The 16,368-nt window shown below is 35.9% G+C and overlaps 1 protein-coding gene and 1 non-coding gene across 9 annotated transcripts in view; one reads left to right on the plus strand and one right to left on the minus strand.

Annotated features, from left to right (window-relative positions):
* The window catches only part of Rap1gds1 (Rap1 GTPase-GDP dissociation stimulator 1), a 145,998-nt gene extending 130,385 nt beyond the window's left edge, over positions 1-15,613 (minus strand). For all 8 annotated transcript variants that reach the window (XM_040293068.2, XM_005338562.2, XM_078021893.1 and 5 more), the window contains exon 1: positions 15,417-15,613. In XM_040293068.2, coding sequence (XP_040149002.2) covers positions 15,417-15,420 — 4 coding nt within the window. In that variant the 5' untranslated portion in view covers positions 15,421-15,613. The remainder of the gene's footprint in view (positions 1-15,416) is intronic.
* Positions 1,234-1,330, plus strand: LOC120892668 (small nucleolar RNA U13). The gene has a single exon (XR_005737449.1). It is a non-coding gene; the product is annotated as a small nucleolar RNA U13 (small nucleolar RNA).
* Positions 15,614-16,368: the final 755 nt, after the last annotated feature.

Below are 16,368 nucleotides of genomic sequence, written 5' to 3' on the forward strand. Positions count from 1 at the left end.
CCTGACGATTACTAACAATTTTTGTGTTGAAGAATTGTTGAAATGATCTATATATAGAAGACTAATTTTAGAAGAAGCTGGAAAATGGAAAGCATATACTTTCAAACTTCACTTATTTGCCTGCCTTCTTTATTGTATACTCAATAAAGGAGAAATTCTTTAAACAAAAAATGAAAATAACTGCTTGAAATATATTTGCCCTACTCTAGCTCCTTATACCTATAATGTGCCTACAAGCCAACCTAAATAAAACTTTGCCATTATCAGTACTCTATTATCAGAATTATTTCAGAAAAAATGGCTTTTTTTCTTATTCGATTATCCTTGTTTCTGAATCTCCCAGGCCCATTTTATTTATTTCTTAGCTTCACTTAGTTCCTTAGATTAGTATATTGTTCTTGGACTATCTTAGCTGTGAGCTTCTACTCCTTTACAATACTACTTAAAAGCATATGGTTACCATGCAATGGTTCCTGACACTTGGATTCAAGGATAAAAGATATCCTATCACCAAGTTCTACCCCAAACTCTAGGATATGCCTGGCAGCATAGGAAAACCAGACAAGTGACAGATAAAACAATTTCAGTAAGAGGAAATTTTGCCTGAAAATGTTACAGGAATATTTACAGGCTAGATAAGTTAGATAAACAAAGTGGGATTATCCACTTTGACTTCCAAAAGTTTTGAATAAGAGTCTTTCCAAAACATATTCAAAGTTGTGACTAACTATATATAGTAATGAGGAAAGAAAGTAAAGGCCCTACTTTTTAATATTTTGCCGGAGAGAAAATTTAATACTGACATACAAAGCCAAGATAAAGCGACTTTCTTTAGCTGGAAAAATACAGAAAAGTATTTCATTAAGATTGGTAAGAAAGTCTCACTTGGTAATCCAATAAATAACAGAGAAGAGATAAAATACACTAAAATTTAGAGTTTAGGAAACACCAACTTTTCTGGGTAATCAAATGCTAATGAAGAAAAATGATATGCACAAGCAGTTCTAAATTACATGCAAAAGTAGGTAAATGTATTCCTTAATACAGGTGAATCTGTAAGTTTTTTTAATGTATTACTTAATATAAGCATATATTAATACTAAGCAATACATTAAGAACTTTTATAATCTAATAAAAATAATAACTCTCTGAACTACATCATTTATGAATTCAGGAAGGAAATATAATACCAAAATATTGCTACAGAAAGTAAAAAGAAATTTTAGGGTCAAGATCCTTTTCTGTTCATCAGCATGACTGGGTGTTCACACTTGTTGCTGTATGAGAGGTGTCTCCCTTGTTATAGCACTGGCATATGACTTGTCTGATGTGAAAAGAAGAATGAATAATACTTTAGGGTAGAAATAAAAGAGAATTCACACAAAAATAAATATAACTTAACATCCTTACTTAAAGCTATGATGTACCAGATTAAGTTTAGAAAGAATAAAATTCAACCAATAGATTCAACCAATGTCAGTTATCAATTTCTTTCTTTCTCAGATCCAAATTCACCCTTCAAGCCTGTTCTAAAAAAACAATGCTGGGCCCTTAATGTATTTTAACTTTGCCAGATGGCATGATAATAAGCTTTGTCTACAGTGGACAATAGATAGGAAGGCTCTCTCCTTCTTGTTCAGGCTACATGGTTTTCTTCAGGGCCAAACGCCTACAAACCATGGCTGTCACCACCTATTTTTTCCACTTTTCAAGCAGGTAGTGGTTCTGCATAAGAGAGCTCCAGACAGCTCAGGTCTGCACCTCAGCCCAGGTCACTGCTTCCTGTACCATCTCCATATCCTTATAAGTACACATGCTGTAATACCTGTGGACCAGGTCACCTGGAGTTGCTCTGACCCAAACCTGTACATAGAAGTATGCTGGGTTCCTGATGCCTTAACTTCTGCATATCCAACTCTCTGTGTGTCACTCATCAACTTTAGTGTACTTATTCTCCAAAGAGATGTTCCTGTAGGTCAGATGCCTGTGGACCAGCTCTGGCCTAGTAACCTAATGGACTTCTATGCCATCTAGAGGGTTGGAACTGTATCTTTTAATGAAAAATCTGCCCTTCCAAGAAAAAGTTAGTTTCCCCTTCCTTAGATAAAACTCCCTCACGCTTAGATTACCTTTAGAGTTTGCTGTCTTTTATAGTTACTCTTATTATTGCATAGTAAGTTTATAAATATACCCTGTTTAAATGATTGTGTGTTGGGAAACAATTTTTCTCTGGATTTCTTGGCATGCCTGCATGATTGGGGCTTTCTGAGCAAAGGAAAATTATAAACTGTACTAATGATAAGTCTACCTCCCTGGAGATATTCCAAAATAACTTAAAAAAAGCCTCTGTTCTTCCTAGAAACTTGCTTTTAGCTTACTTTTAGGGTAATAAATTTAAAGATGCCATTTTCCTCCCCAGGGAGGATTTGTTAATCACCGAATAAGATAAGGATTGTGTTGTTTTTTTTCTTGGCTGGGCAGAAGTGCCAGCAACCCAACATAAGCTTCCAATGTCATAAATTTAGGGTCCTTCTCCTGTTACCCTGGTATATATACAGGGTAACTCCAGGTTCTTAACACACTGCCAAATATTGAGATTGAATGTTGGGGGACCAGCATTAAAATGCTCTGTGAATGATAAACTCTGTTCTGTGACATGTAAACCTTGTGTTTCCTGTCAGATTGTATATATGTGTGTGTGTGTATATATACACACACACACACACATAAATCTAACACTGTGTATTTTGCCTTCTAATTGGACCTAGACAGATAGAGATCTATAAAAAGCCATCCTAGAAAAATGAATTATGTGAGAAAGACTAAGAATGTTATGAATAAAGTGATTAATAAATTGAAAAGATAATCCCAAACTTCTACTCATCTAACAGTATGAGCTATATGCCTACCAAGCATCAAATACTGCCCTCAGTGTTAAGATGCAAAGGTAAATGAGAATTATTTTCACATATCTCTGATCATTCCCAGAAATAAAGAGCATTAAGTTTTCCCTGCATCCTTCCAGAGGCATGCTGTGTGTATGTGATGTTTATATTTATAGACTTATAAAAAAACCTCAACACATAAACAATCCCAATGTTATTACAACCCTACTACTTTTTTCTCATGGTGATGATCTTCATTTAGATCACCTATCCTTAGATTTATTATTCGAGAAATCATAATATAACTGAAATCCCTTTGTAATTTTATGACAAAGCATTATTTCACTCAGTGGTAATCAACACAGAAAACCTGCTATCTTCCAAGAAAGTGATAGGAAAGCTATGATTTAAAACAATTTTTCCAAAATGCTATTATTCTAAGATGTAAACATTAAAATCAACTCAAGGATAACTAAATTTTCAGTCAGAGAGATCAGCATAGATATTCCTTTGCTCCTAAGAAGATTTATTGGGCTCTTGTATTTCAATAAAAAGTATATAAATTTAATGATAACTATTTTTATTAATTTAAGATTGCAAATGAAACTTTTCTTCATTAGAAAAACTGGTAAAATTTATCAGAAAGCTATGGTGAAACCTACAGTGATGTTAAAGTAGATGTATTTATTCCCTGGATGCTGAGTCAAATACTCCTTAATGGGAATTATTGTCACACTAAAGAACAAGTAAAGAAACCATAGGGAAATACTTATTAGGCAAACTTCTCTATTAGGCTATTTTCCTTTGAAACCAAAGAAAAATTCAACAAACATTTATTCAGCAGGTAGTTCTCACTTTGATGAATTTAATAGCGATCTGTTTCTTACTGAGAAAATGTTATCTTTTAGGTTTTATAACTGTTCCAACTATTCTTACGTAACAAATCACCCCAAACTTATGGGCATAAAACACAAGCCATCTTATTATGCTCACAGGCTCTATGAACCAGGAATTCACAGGGAGCACATTGAGGATAGCTTATTTCTAATCTACAAGGTCTGGGCCCTCAAAGCAAGAGTCTCAAAGGCTGACTCTGGGAGCTGGGGTTGAGGCATCACCTGAATCATCCCACAGTTCATTCACTCACATGTCTGGTGACTGACCTTGGAAGGATTTGAAGACTAGGATTGCTGATCTGACACTTGACACTTATCTACAAGGCTTGGCTTCCTAACAATAAGGCATCCTCAGAATACTGAGGCTGCTCAGGGCTCTAAGCAGGCCAGTGTTCAACAAACAAAGCAGAAGTAAGCATTGCCTTTTATGACCTATATTAGAAGAAAGTCACATGGCATCACACTGAGGCATTCTGCTTAACAGAAGTAAGTAAAAAGAGTGTTCACATTCAATAGGAGAGTTTGAACCTAACTCTCAATGGGAGGGTGGCAAGTTCCAGATTATGTGGAACAAGAGATTGCTGTGGCCACCTTTGGAAAATCTAATCTGCTATAATAACTTAATATTCACTAAATGATTTGTTTAAAACAGTACAATAAAACCAGGTGTGGTGGCATACACACCCAGCAACTTGGGAGTGCAAGGTAGGAAGACAGCAAGTTCAATACCAGACTTGGCAACTTAGCAAGACCCTCAGCAACTAAGCTAGACCTTGTCTCAAAATGAAAAATTAAAGAACTGGAGATGTAATACAGTGACAAAGCACCCCTGCATTCAATCTCTAGTATTGAAAAACAATAGTACAATAAACAGCATTATATTATTTAATTGGATTTATTTCTGAACACTAGTTTTCCAAAATCGATTATATTAAAGCTTTAGAAACAGAAATGAAAACTCAGTAGATATTATTTTATGCAATATCTACTACTTTCCTGTGAAAATAGGTGTTACTATTATTATCATCATTTGCATTTTAACTGACGAGAGTTGAATTCAGAAGCTGAATAATTTGCCCAGAATAAGTGCCAAAATTGTGATAAATCCAGATGTGTGTTTTCAAAGTCCTGGCTCTTTCCACTGTACAGGCAGTCAGCACTTCACAGTTAAACGAAGCTCACACAGATCTTGTATAGATCAGAACTGTGCAATGCAAAGACTGCCTGTATCTTGCTTTATATAGATATAAACTTTTCAAGAATGAATTTGTTAGCTGTTCTAGGTAAGAACTGTCTATATATCTGAATATGTGACCTAAATATATAACAAATATATTTGAGAGCAGTCTCTGCATAAAGGTAATACAATGCTGGATATCTATATTCTTGCTTTCAGTAAGTGTTTAACTGAAGAATAAAATCTAGGGGAAAAAATTCCAGATCATTGTAAATAATGAGCACTTGTATATATATATACTGGAGGAGTTTTGTTAGTTGCTAAAAAAAAAGTAAATATGATCCTCTTATTTAAACTCTTAAGGGTCTGTATTTTCTCTTTTGTGAATAGAAATGATATTTATCTTTTTCTGGTATTCATTTCTTTTAATTTACTCTTCATATTATGATATAATATTTATATAATTACATATTACATACTTTATACTACATTATTTCTTTTATACTACTTTACAGTTCTTCAAAATTGGAAAATGTGACTTCTTGTACTACATTTATTTTGTCACCTTCTGCAATGCCTAACATGTTAGAGTCTTGTGTTTCTTGAACTGGATAGAAGCCACAATGGACAGTTATACCTTCTTCGGAGCTTAACACCATACCATGCTTCCCCCAAACTCATTTTTGTAATTAAAAGGAAATCAATCCACTCATATGTTTTTTTTTTCTTTTTTAAAAATCTAAAGTTATAATTTTAAAGAAAAAAATCAATGTTTCAATGAAGCATATGATATATGTGTGTATATAAAGATATAGATCAACATAAATTTTGCTCTTTTATAATGATCAGTTCCATCTCTGATATTGGGATTATCTGAGAAATCTTCAAACAGGAATATTTTCAAAAGGGTGAAAGAAAACAGTTTCTAAAATATAACAAATTTGTTTAAAAATAATACTTTAAGAGGATATGGGTTGGCAGGGGACAGTGGCCCATGTCTGTAATGCCAGTGGCTCAAGAGGCTGAGGCAAGAGGATCTTGAGTTCAAAGCCAGCCAGCAAAAGCAAGGCACTAAGCAACTAAGTGAGACCCTATCTCTAAATAAAATACAAAATAGGACTGGAGATGTGGCTCAGTGGTTGAGTGCCCCTGAGTTCAATCCCAAGTATACTATGCCCACCCCACAAAAAAGATGGTATGGGTTTTCCACAGCTTTAAAAGCAAATTTTTTTTGTGTGTGAAAGTACAATGATTCCTGGGATTTTTCCCCTCTTATGAAAGATATCACAAATTAAGGGAATATTCTGGTTATCTGAAATTATTTTAGATAATTTTATATAATTCTTATGTAATTCGTACAGGTTAGTAAATTCTTTCTAATTTAAAAGAAAATAATCCTCCTTAGAAACAATCCATCAGTTCTACTGTACTCTCATGATCTTTTAAAATGCCATGCCATTACTTCTCCTAGGAAAATGTTTATGCTCAAGGACCAAAACTAAGAAAAGAAAAAATACAACAGATCTTAATTTGAAGTGGTGAAGTTCTTATTAGATAATGGAGCTTGAAGTTTTCCATATTATAATTTGTATTATTTTCCTATGAGATTAGCTCCCCCATCCTTTCCTTTTTATTTGGAATATGTTCTTTGGTTCTTATTCAATAATAATGATAATATTTTAAGGGTACATATGAAATGAGGATATAAAGAGCTTAAGTAACATGCCAAACTACACAGTTTATAGAAAGAGCAGATACTCTTTTATCTCTCTGAACTTCTAGATAATTCTTGAACCATTCTGGTCATCTAAAAATAAAGTTTAACCATGACTGATGAATGAATGAATAAATGAGTGTATATGTGTGTGTTCATATACATATAAAATAGGTAGTTGTGTTGACTAGTTATAAGATTTTTCACAACCTCTTAATTTTAAAATAAATTTATTTTCTAACACAGTGCCGAATAAAAGTGGTTCAAGAGCAGACATCTGCCTTGTTTTCAATGTGTAGGGAAGCAGTCAGCTTTTTACCCTATGGATGATGTGAATTTTGCAGCTATCCTTTCTCAGTCTGAAAAAGTGCTCTTCTGATCCTACTTAGCTGTGAATTTTTGCCATAAATCTTGAATTCTGTCAAATAAAAAAGTAATTTTCAAAAAGTGATAAGTTCCAATTTTACCACAATTTTTAATTGGTGTTTTAAAAAATAAATGACAGCAGAATGCATTACAATTCTTATTACACATATACAGCACAATTTTTAATATAATTAAATCTTTAGCAATTCAGAAACAATAACAGAAATCTCATATTTCTGTACATTCAAATACTTCCATGAATCAGAGAAATAGTATTAATGAGTTGATTTTGTAGGTTATAGGAAGTATTAGTGTGGGCTGAGGTTGTACTCAGTGGTAAAGCACTTGCTTCACATTTGTGAAACACTGGGTTCAATCCTCAACACCACATAAAAATAAATGAATGAAAATAAAGATATTGTGTCCATCTACAACTAAAATAAAAAAATGTTAGTGTACAGAGTTTTCTATTAACCCACTTACTGGAATGAATCCTTGGTATTAGTGAGTTCTTATTTGTGATTATGTGTGTGCATGCACTTGCCCAGGGATTCCCTACTCAACTCCAATCAGTTTTGCTACACAGGAATGGATCCTAGGAAGCCATATTTGGGGCTATTCAAAAAAGTCAGAAACTAGATTTTTTTCCCCAAATCTTCAGATCACTGCTTTTTTGGACTTCAGAGATAGTGAATGATTCAGGGCCTCAAATAATGACATCATGACTCTGTTTTTGTCTAGATTAGGGAACTGGGGGGCAGTGAGTTTAAGAGACATCCCTGAGTTCACACATTTAGTTAAAGGCAGTATGAGGCCCAGGATCTTAATCTTCATCTCCCAACTGCTATACTAGTGTTCTTTTTATTATACTAGGTTAGTTCAAATTTGTTAATTTTAAAAAAGCAAGTGTCACTTTTCAGAACATTCATTTACATAAAAACAGGGTAAAAAAATCTTAGGGAAAGGGAAGCAGCATAGCATTACTTTATAACGGGCTGGCAAACTACATAACCTGTTTTTATAAACTAGTGGATAAAAATGTCTTTTACATTAATAAATGGTGGAATAAAATTAAAAGGTGGCGTCATTATGTGCAATTATATGAAATTCCAATTTCAGTGTCTTAACAGTTTTATTAGAATACAAATTATTCCTTTGTGCATTATTGATAGTATTCAACATATAAATGGCAGTTGTGCCAGAAAAATAATTTTACATACTTTTTGATGCACTACAAATTGCAGTGACATAGTTACAATTTGCCAAAATTTCAAGTACCATCTATATTGTCATACCACACATTCATTTTGACCATCATATCAAAACAAAAAGACTTCAGATCATCTCCAATTTAAATCTTCAACTTTATAATTATGCAGAAACAATATGCACTTAACAGAAACCATACTTTGAATTTTAATCTTCCCAGGCTAGTTAACACTGTCTCAATGCTAGGCAGTGGCAGTGAGCAGTAGTTTTAGTCAGTTACTCTATTGTAAGGTTAAAGAGAGATTTTAAGTGTGTTGCTATGATATTCAGTAGGTTAGTTAAACCTTTTTTCAACTTACTATGGGGTTACCTCTCAGTAAACCATTGTAACCCCATCATAAGGTAAGGAATATCTTTACTTCAAATGTCAAGCTTCAAAGACATTTAAAATGGTGTCTGGATTATTTTGCTATTGGGTTGGATGGGAAGCCAATCTATTATTCAACGACACTGTAGTTACTGTAGCTATACTGGGAAAATGCAATATACATCATTTTTAACTAGATTAAGTATTGATCACATTCCCTACACACAGGAATGTAGTCATAAGAGAAATGAGGAAATATAAAACAAAGTATCTCATCACAGCAAAATTTCTTTACAAAACTGAATAATGAACAAGTATGGTGGCACATGCTTTTAATCCCAGCAACTGGAGAAGCTGAGGAAGGAGGATTATAAAATCAGGAACTTAGTGAGACCCTAAGCAACTTAGTGAGACCTTATTTCAAAACATAAAAAGGGTTGGGAATGTGACTCAGTGGTAAAGCACCCCTGGATTAAATCCCCAGTACAAAAAAAAATTGAAAAAATGAAAATGAAGCTATGAAGTTTCAGAGTGTCTCATTTATTATGCTAGCAACGGAACTTTTCATTATGATGAGCTAATTAAATTATACTTGACTACAGCAAATAAATATTTCTAGAGAAAATAAACTTTTTAAAGAATGCTTTTCAAGAAGACTAACTATTTAAGGTGAGGACACCAGAAACAATATCAACATGTAACTATAAAAACAAGGCAAACTATTTCAAGAGGTTTTCCCTGGTTCCTTGTGAGTTGACAGATACTAGTGATATTAGCTATATTTTCAAGAAGTCAATTCCAAGCAACTGAAGAAATTGTCTCCATGGAGAGTATACGCAGAATATTAATAGGCAAAAATATTTCAAAGTTCAGCAAATACTATTTCAGTTTAACCTGAAGTGGAATCCGCTAAGATGTGTTACAACTGATAACGGCAAAAATATGTGAGAAACAGAGAGAGGCTAGCTAAATAAATTTACAGTTGGTGAAAATGTTAGGTGTTTAAAGTCTATGGTTCTTCATTCAATAACTCATCAATATGCTTGTTATTGGGAAAATATTTTAATCTATCACGTATCATTGAACTAGTACTATCTATCACCAATGAACTTTACTTGTCCACACAGATTTAACTGCAGTCGGTTCTATGCATATTCATCAGAAATAGAAACTGAATATCCTGACCTGCTTTATCATGTAATGGCCTAACAGTTAGTAGTTATAGAGCTTTACTGTGATTTTCTGAGCTTATATACAAACAAAATTTTCTGAACAAAAAGAAATGCCTTCAACCACTAGTATCAAACAATAAATATATTTGAAAATTAGATATTGCTACAGATTTGATAACGTTTCCTAATGAATCGGACCTATAGTCAAGGAGAAATCGTGCTTATATATAAGAACTATATACCCTGATAGTAATTTTGATAACACTGTTCAAACTAAGTAACAATTTGTCTGTTTTGTCATGCATACACAAAGTTTCAATGGATATACTTAGCAAGCTTAAATTACAGTTCCAGGATTCCTTTTCAAACCTCACTACAAGTACAAAGGAAATATACATATTTCAAAATCCATTTAACATTCCAATTGAGGAGCTCCCACCTAGTCTTCAATTAGAAGTGGTTAATCGGCATATTATATAGCAAATATCAAGAGAAGAATCTAAAAGAATTTGATAAATGCCTTCTATCAAATGAATATGCTCATGAATATGTAGGTCTGGTGATGTAGCTCAGTAGTATAGCTTGCCTAGCAGGTTCAAGCCCTCAGCTCACCAAATACACACAATAAATAAATAAATCAGTTAATTAATTAAATGTAATTGCAGTATGTATCTGTGAAAAAATGCTTCAAAGACAAAATTCATAAAATTGAATTATAAACCTTCATTAACAAATGACTACCTTCTGATGATATCTTTGAACCACAATAAGTGAAATGTTATCCTCCCCCAAAGGCATTCTAGTCTTTTCATTTTACATTATAATAAACTAAACTTTGTTCAATTAATACTATTATTTTTGTATATGGTCAAATATTTGTGGATATTTGTTTTCTCTCACCATATATTTTCTCTTTTTGTATAATACCCTTGATTTTTGCTTCTTGGCCTACAAAGCCTAAAAACTTACCATCTGACTCTGGAAAAAGTGTGACAGCAGTTGCCTGGTAGGTTACTGTTATTCCTGGTGCAACACCACCTGAGAACCTCCTAACAATGCAAATTCTTAGTCTATCCCACATATTGAATCCAAGTTTTTGAGGATAGACCCCATATTTTTTTAATAAGTTTTCCAGGTGATTTTTATATAAGCTAAAACTTGAAAAAGAGTATTAGGTTTTTGAGGATTTATCCCCTTGGAAAAATATTTGTTTCTTTGAATCAGTAAAGTGGGGAGAGTCACTCAATTCCTAAAACTGTTAAAAAGATTAAAATTAAATTTGGAGCATGATAACTGATATTAATAATTCTTAATAAATGGTAATTACTAACTCAATGGTGTACTGGCACCTCCTGCACTAGCCCATGAGATAATGATTATTAAATTTTTAGGAATTTTATGAGATATTTATTAAAAGTTATTATTTAAAAGTATATACTTTAAATGAGTTACATTAAAACAGGTTATATTCAAAACCATCATTACTTAATTACTTTACATTTTGCTATTATCTACTCTCATTAGATTATGTCTATACAGAAGACATACTACATAATGATGTGCTGCATCTGATCTCTTCCCAATTCTATACTTGTTGACACCATTTTGGTAGCTTGAAATCTGCAATGGTGGGAATATTTACAACACAGGAAATTCACAGCCACCACAAATTTGGTGTTTCTGGAGAAGGGCTTTTGGTTAAACATTTACCAGCACACCTCTGGTTATCATTATTTAAAATTATACAATTAATACATGCAGAGATGTCTAATAATTTGCTAAGTAAAAAGAATAGCCCAGATAGATAGATACATACATACATTCCATTCCCTATAATCACTCTGTGAAAAACTGAAAAAAATCATCAGAAGGACTTTGGAATTTACAAGTACAGCTAATCATAGCTAGCAGCTCAATTTAACCACCTCCTTTTATCACTATAGTCCTTGGTTTTAACTCCTGGAATGCTTGTAGTAACAACTGTATAAATAGATGCATGGAAGAAATTATATTACTCTGCAGTTTGAATCCAGCATCTGTATCTTAACCAGCAGAGTAAATTACTTTTTGGGCATTTATTTAGACAAAGCTAACAAATTATCTTAAACCCTTACACTGCAGCATCAAGTAGATTAGCATTTGAATAATAAAGAGAAAAAAACAAGTTATATTGAGATGAATCTTATGACATCAATGATACTAAGTATATTTCAAACTTGAGTTTCAAATAGTCATAGAATTTTAGAATCAAAATAATACTTTGTAATTGCAATGGTTCGAATGTTTTTTGCTCCCTCCAAAACTCAAACTGGAAAATAATTCCCAATGACAGATATTATTAAAAAAGAGGGAAAAAATGTACTATGCTAAGTTATAAAGACCTAAGTAGAATGTCAAAGAAATAAGTGTAAGCACTATAGTGAAACTACAAAGTATTCTCAGGCAAGAAAAAAGTATATACTACTCCCTATAAAGTGCAACATTTTACTGCATAAAAATGATTTAAGTCCAAACTCTTCTTCAGTTTGGCCTTTAAGATCTCATATTATCTGGTTGTTATATATTAATATTTTTCCATCTCTGTTAACCATTATTTCCTTATATTTTGTTCTGGCCAAACATAGCTATTTAATAATATCCCAGAAATTCCTCAAATGTTTCCTTATGTTCATGTTATTTCTCTCCCTTCTCCATCCCAATTAACAGACTCTTATCTACTTTTCAGAAACATAACTGATCTTTGGTTAAAATAATATTTCCCTAAGACCTCTTCTCTATCCCTCAAATCTGTAATTTATGCAAAGGCCTTTTATATCACTCATACCTTTATTCGTTATTATAATTATTTGTGTATTTGTCATATTGTTCCTGTTAGGATTATAAGAAACCTGAAACATGAATGTCCTTTTCATTTTTGTCCTCTTACAAAACACTGCATACAATTTATATTTAATAAATAATATGTTAAGCTTATAATAAAATGTATACAAAAATAGCTGTGGTCCACAAGTTTATACAGTTTATCCTTTACTTTCCTGTGGAGAAAATCACTCCCATAAGAATCTTTTTAGGGGCTGGGGATGTGGCTCGCTCAAGCGGTAGCGCACTCGTATGTCATGCATGCGACCCGGGTTCGATCCTCAGCACCACATACCAACAAAGATGTTGTGTCCGCCGAGAACTAAAAAATAAATATTAAAAATTCTCTCTCTCTCTCTCTCCTCTCACTCTCTCTTTAAAAAAAAAAAGAATCTTTTTAAAAAAACTTCACTTTCTTCGAGAAGATAACTAAAAAGCAATTTTCCCCCTATCATTAACCAGTTATCTTATGGATTATTGTAACAACTTCCTTGGCTCAGATATAAAATTGCTTTCCAAGATTCCAATTTTATTATATTGTATGTGCCACTGATCATACACCAAACCACATTACCACTGAAAATGTTTAGAAGGAGATGGTTGCCTGAGGTTAATCCAAAGCCTGTAATACAACCCAACCTTTTTATCTGGAGAGGCAACACTACAATGTTATTTCTAAATACCTGTTTCTTCTATACCTTCATAATATCTACCAACCCAAATGTTTGTTCCCAGCCTATACTTTCAGGTTTAAAAGTTAGAAATAATAGGTGGTTTTAAGAACTAATTTGCCAAAGATTTACTGAATATCTACTAAGTAAAAAGCACTGTAGGAGACACAAAAATTAAAAAGATATTATTTTCATATTCTGGAACTCAAGACTAAATGCATAACACACACACCCATAACTCCATTTCTAGGTAGATTATGTAAGTACTAAAAATTTTCTAACAAGGTACAGATACTATGAGGAATGAGATTAATCTATCCAATTCTTCAAAATAAGAGATGGATTTCTATTTGGCCCTTTATTATTTTAAAATAAACAACAGTATTCAACAATTTCAAGATTACTTTTAAGTAGATAATTTTCATTTGTTTCATGTATTTTTATCCACCAGTTCTGCAACAAAATCAGATATTTTTCCCACCAAAAAGTAATGTTTCAACATTTATCTTTTAATTAAATGGATTTTTAAAGCTCACTTTAGAATATGGAAAGATTTTACAGGCAAAACTTGGGTCCTGTATGTTTAAAAGAAAAACATAGTATGTTTAATAATCTGATTTAATATTCATTAAAAATTCTGCTCCTGGAAAAAAGACAGACATGTATAAATGGGCCATCACATTTTTACTGAAATCTGTTCAGCATATTAATAATACATTAAAAGGAAAACTGAAAATAAAATTCAGGGTTTTAGAGCATTTTTCATTCATACACCCTGCAACACTGTCTGTCTCCTTCCCACTCTATGGCCAAAGGTCTGAATCAGAGCTTGGACCACTTGCTTTTCCAGGAAGCTCCAGGACACCATTTCTAGATTTTTAGAGACTTCCTTGAAGGTTCTGAGTTGTCATGACCTAACTCTGGACATGTTGAGCACTGTATTGACAGATGAAAGGGCCACACTCATCTCAAACCTAAAATATAAGGAAGGAGTGGGAAAAGTCCAAGTGGACTGATGCCAATGGAGTAAATTTTAAAAAGAGGAAATTATGATAGACAGGAGTAGAAGCAAGCTGGAGAACATGTAGAAGCGAGGTATTCCAAGTTCCTACTATTAAAAGAAACTTTCAACTCTTAATTACATTGCAGAATGCATCAGACGTTTCTGTAATTACCGAACAGTTAAGCAATACATGATGAAAATTTTTTGTGTTAAATTATGTATAGTTTTATAAAACATATTTGCTTTGAAATATCTCGTCCAAACCAATCTCTTTGAGATTAACTATAAATATAAAGGAACTAAAATCAGATTATGCAGATTTGGGCAGGGGAAGCTGGGAACGAATAACTAGCATGTAAATTCAGTAACAATATGTTACAGGGCGCAGTTTCCTGCTACAGTAGACAGGCTAAGAAACCAAGAAAAACCGCTCCAGGAGAGAAAGATTGAACACTGTAGTCATCTAACACTAATTCAACAGCTAGCGCCTCTACCCTGCCTCACCTTCCTCATGGCCTCTGACAAGTCATCATTTCAAACTATGAAGCTGTCCGCTCTCCCCCCAAGGAAAATATTTTCCGAGCAGGTTGTAAATTCATCCCTAAACTACTTGCTTCCACTTCCCCGCCCCGGGATGAGCAGTTCCCAAGATGGGGAGAGGTCGCACTGACAGGGAAGGAAGTTACACCAAGTGGTCTTTTCTCGCGGTCGGATAGGAGCCTCGAGCCGGGCCGACGCGGGAGCAAGGAAGCGGGCGGCCTCCGGAGCAACCGGGCTGGGGCAGAGGATGTGAGCCCGTTAAGCTGCTCCTTCGTGCCGGCACCGGCAGGAAGAATGGAGGAGGGGAGGCAAGGAGCGAGTGCCGGGAGCCGGGCGGCGGTCCGGCCCCGCAGCCGACCCCACCCCGGCTCGGGACCCTCCCTGTCCAGCAGCCGGCGTGCGTTCCGCGTGCGCCGACTCTCCCCAGGGGAAGAGCCACCGCCTCGCAACCGTGGAATAGAGAAATTCGGCAACTTTGCGCGAGAAATGCTTCCCACCCTGCAGCATACTGAGAAAGAGAAAAATGTCAGGCGATGACGGGGGAAAGGATGACTTACCCATGTTCCTACCAGAGGGTGAGGACCGACAGGGCGAGGCGAAGGTCTCTGGTGCGGGCGGCACGGCAGTGTCCTCCCTCTATCTCCGAGTCTCCAGCAGCCAGGGAGGGACCCGCGGGGGGCAGCCGCCAGGGAGGAGCAGCTGCTGCTGCTGCAGGCGGCGCGGCCGCGGCGGGGACGAGCGGCGGGGGGCGGGGCGGGGCGGGGCGGCAGGGCGCAGCCTGCGGCGGGCGCGGCTCCGAGGGGCGGGCGGGCGGGCGGCGGAGGCGCCGAGCCGTCCTGAGGAGCGCCGGCCTAGACGCGCGGCCCGGAGAGCCCCGCCCTCCCCACTGAGCATGCTCAGTGCCGCTTTTTTTTCCCCTCCTTCGCGCCGCTAGTGAGCCCGAGTGCGCGGGTGGGCGTGTTTGCGCACCGGCTATAGCCGCAGCGAAGCTTGATGGCGGCCGTCTGAGGGGCTGAGGCTGGTAGGCCCGCAGAAGGCTGGGCACGGAGATACTAAGCTCGAACTGCTACTAGGTGATTTACCCCAGGCTGGCGTTCTCACCTATACCTCACACTCGGAATTCGGGCTGCATTCGTTATAGGACGACCGGCTGGCTGCTCTAGCCAGAGTTCCCCTGAGAAGAGGCTGAGCCAGCCGCCTCAGACTCGGGAGGGGTAGTGGAAAGCAAAGCGGACGCTGAAATGGAGCTGGAATGCACGTGTTGGCGGATGAGGCCGGCTCTTATAGGGATACCCCAGGACGCCCGTGGGCACGCAGCGGGGGCGGGCGCTGGGCAGGTACTTAACATCAGCTGGCATGGCACTGGGACAGTTGAGGTTGCCCTAGCTGTGGCTGGCCAAAAAACGGGTTCTGGCAGCTGAGTACGCTGACCAGAGAGCGTGTCGCTCTCCCTCTCTGAACATCGCGGCCTCCACTCCCCGAAGGGCCCTTGTAGGGCCCTCAAACAAG

Source organism: Ictidomys tridecemlineatus, chromosome 9 (assembly GCF_052094955.1).
Source record: "Ictidomys tridecemlineatus isolate mIctTri1 chromosome 9, mIctTri1.hap1, whole genome shotgun sequence".
Classification (NCBI taxonomy): Eukaryota; Metazoa; Chordata; class Mammalia; order Rodentia; family Sciuridae; genus Ictidomys; species Ictidomys tridecemlineatus.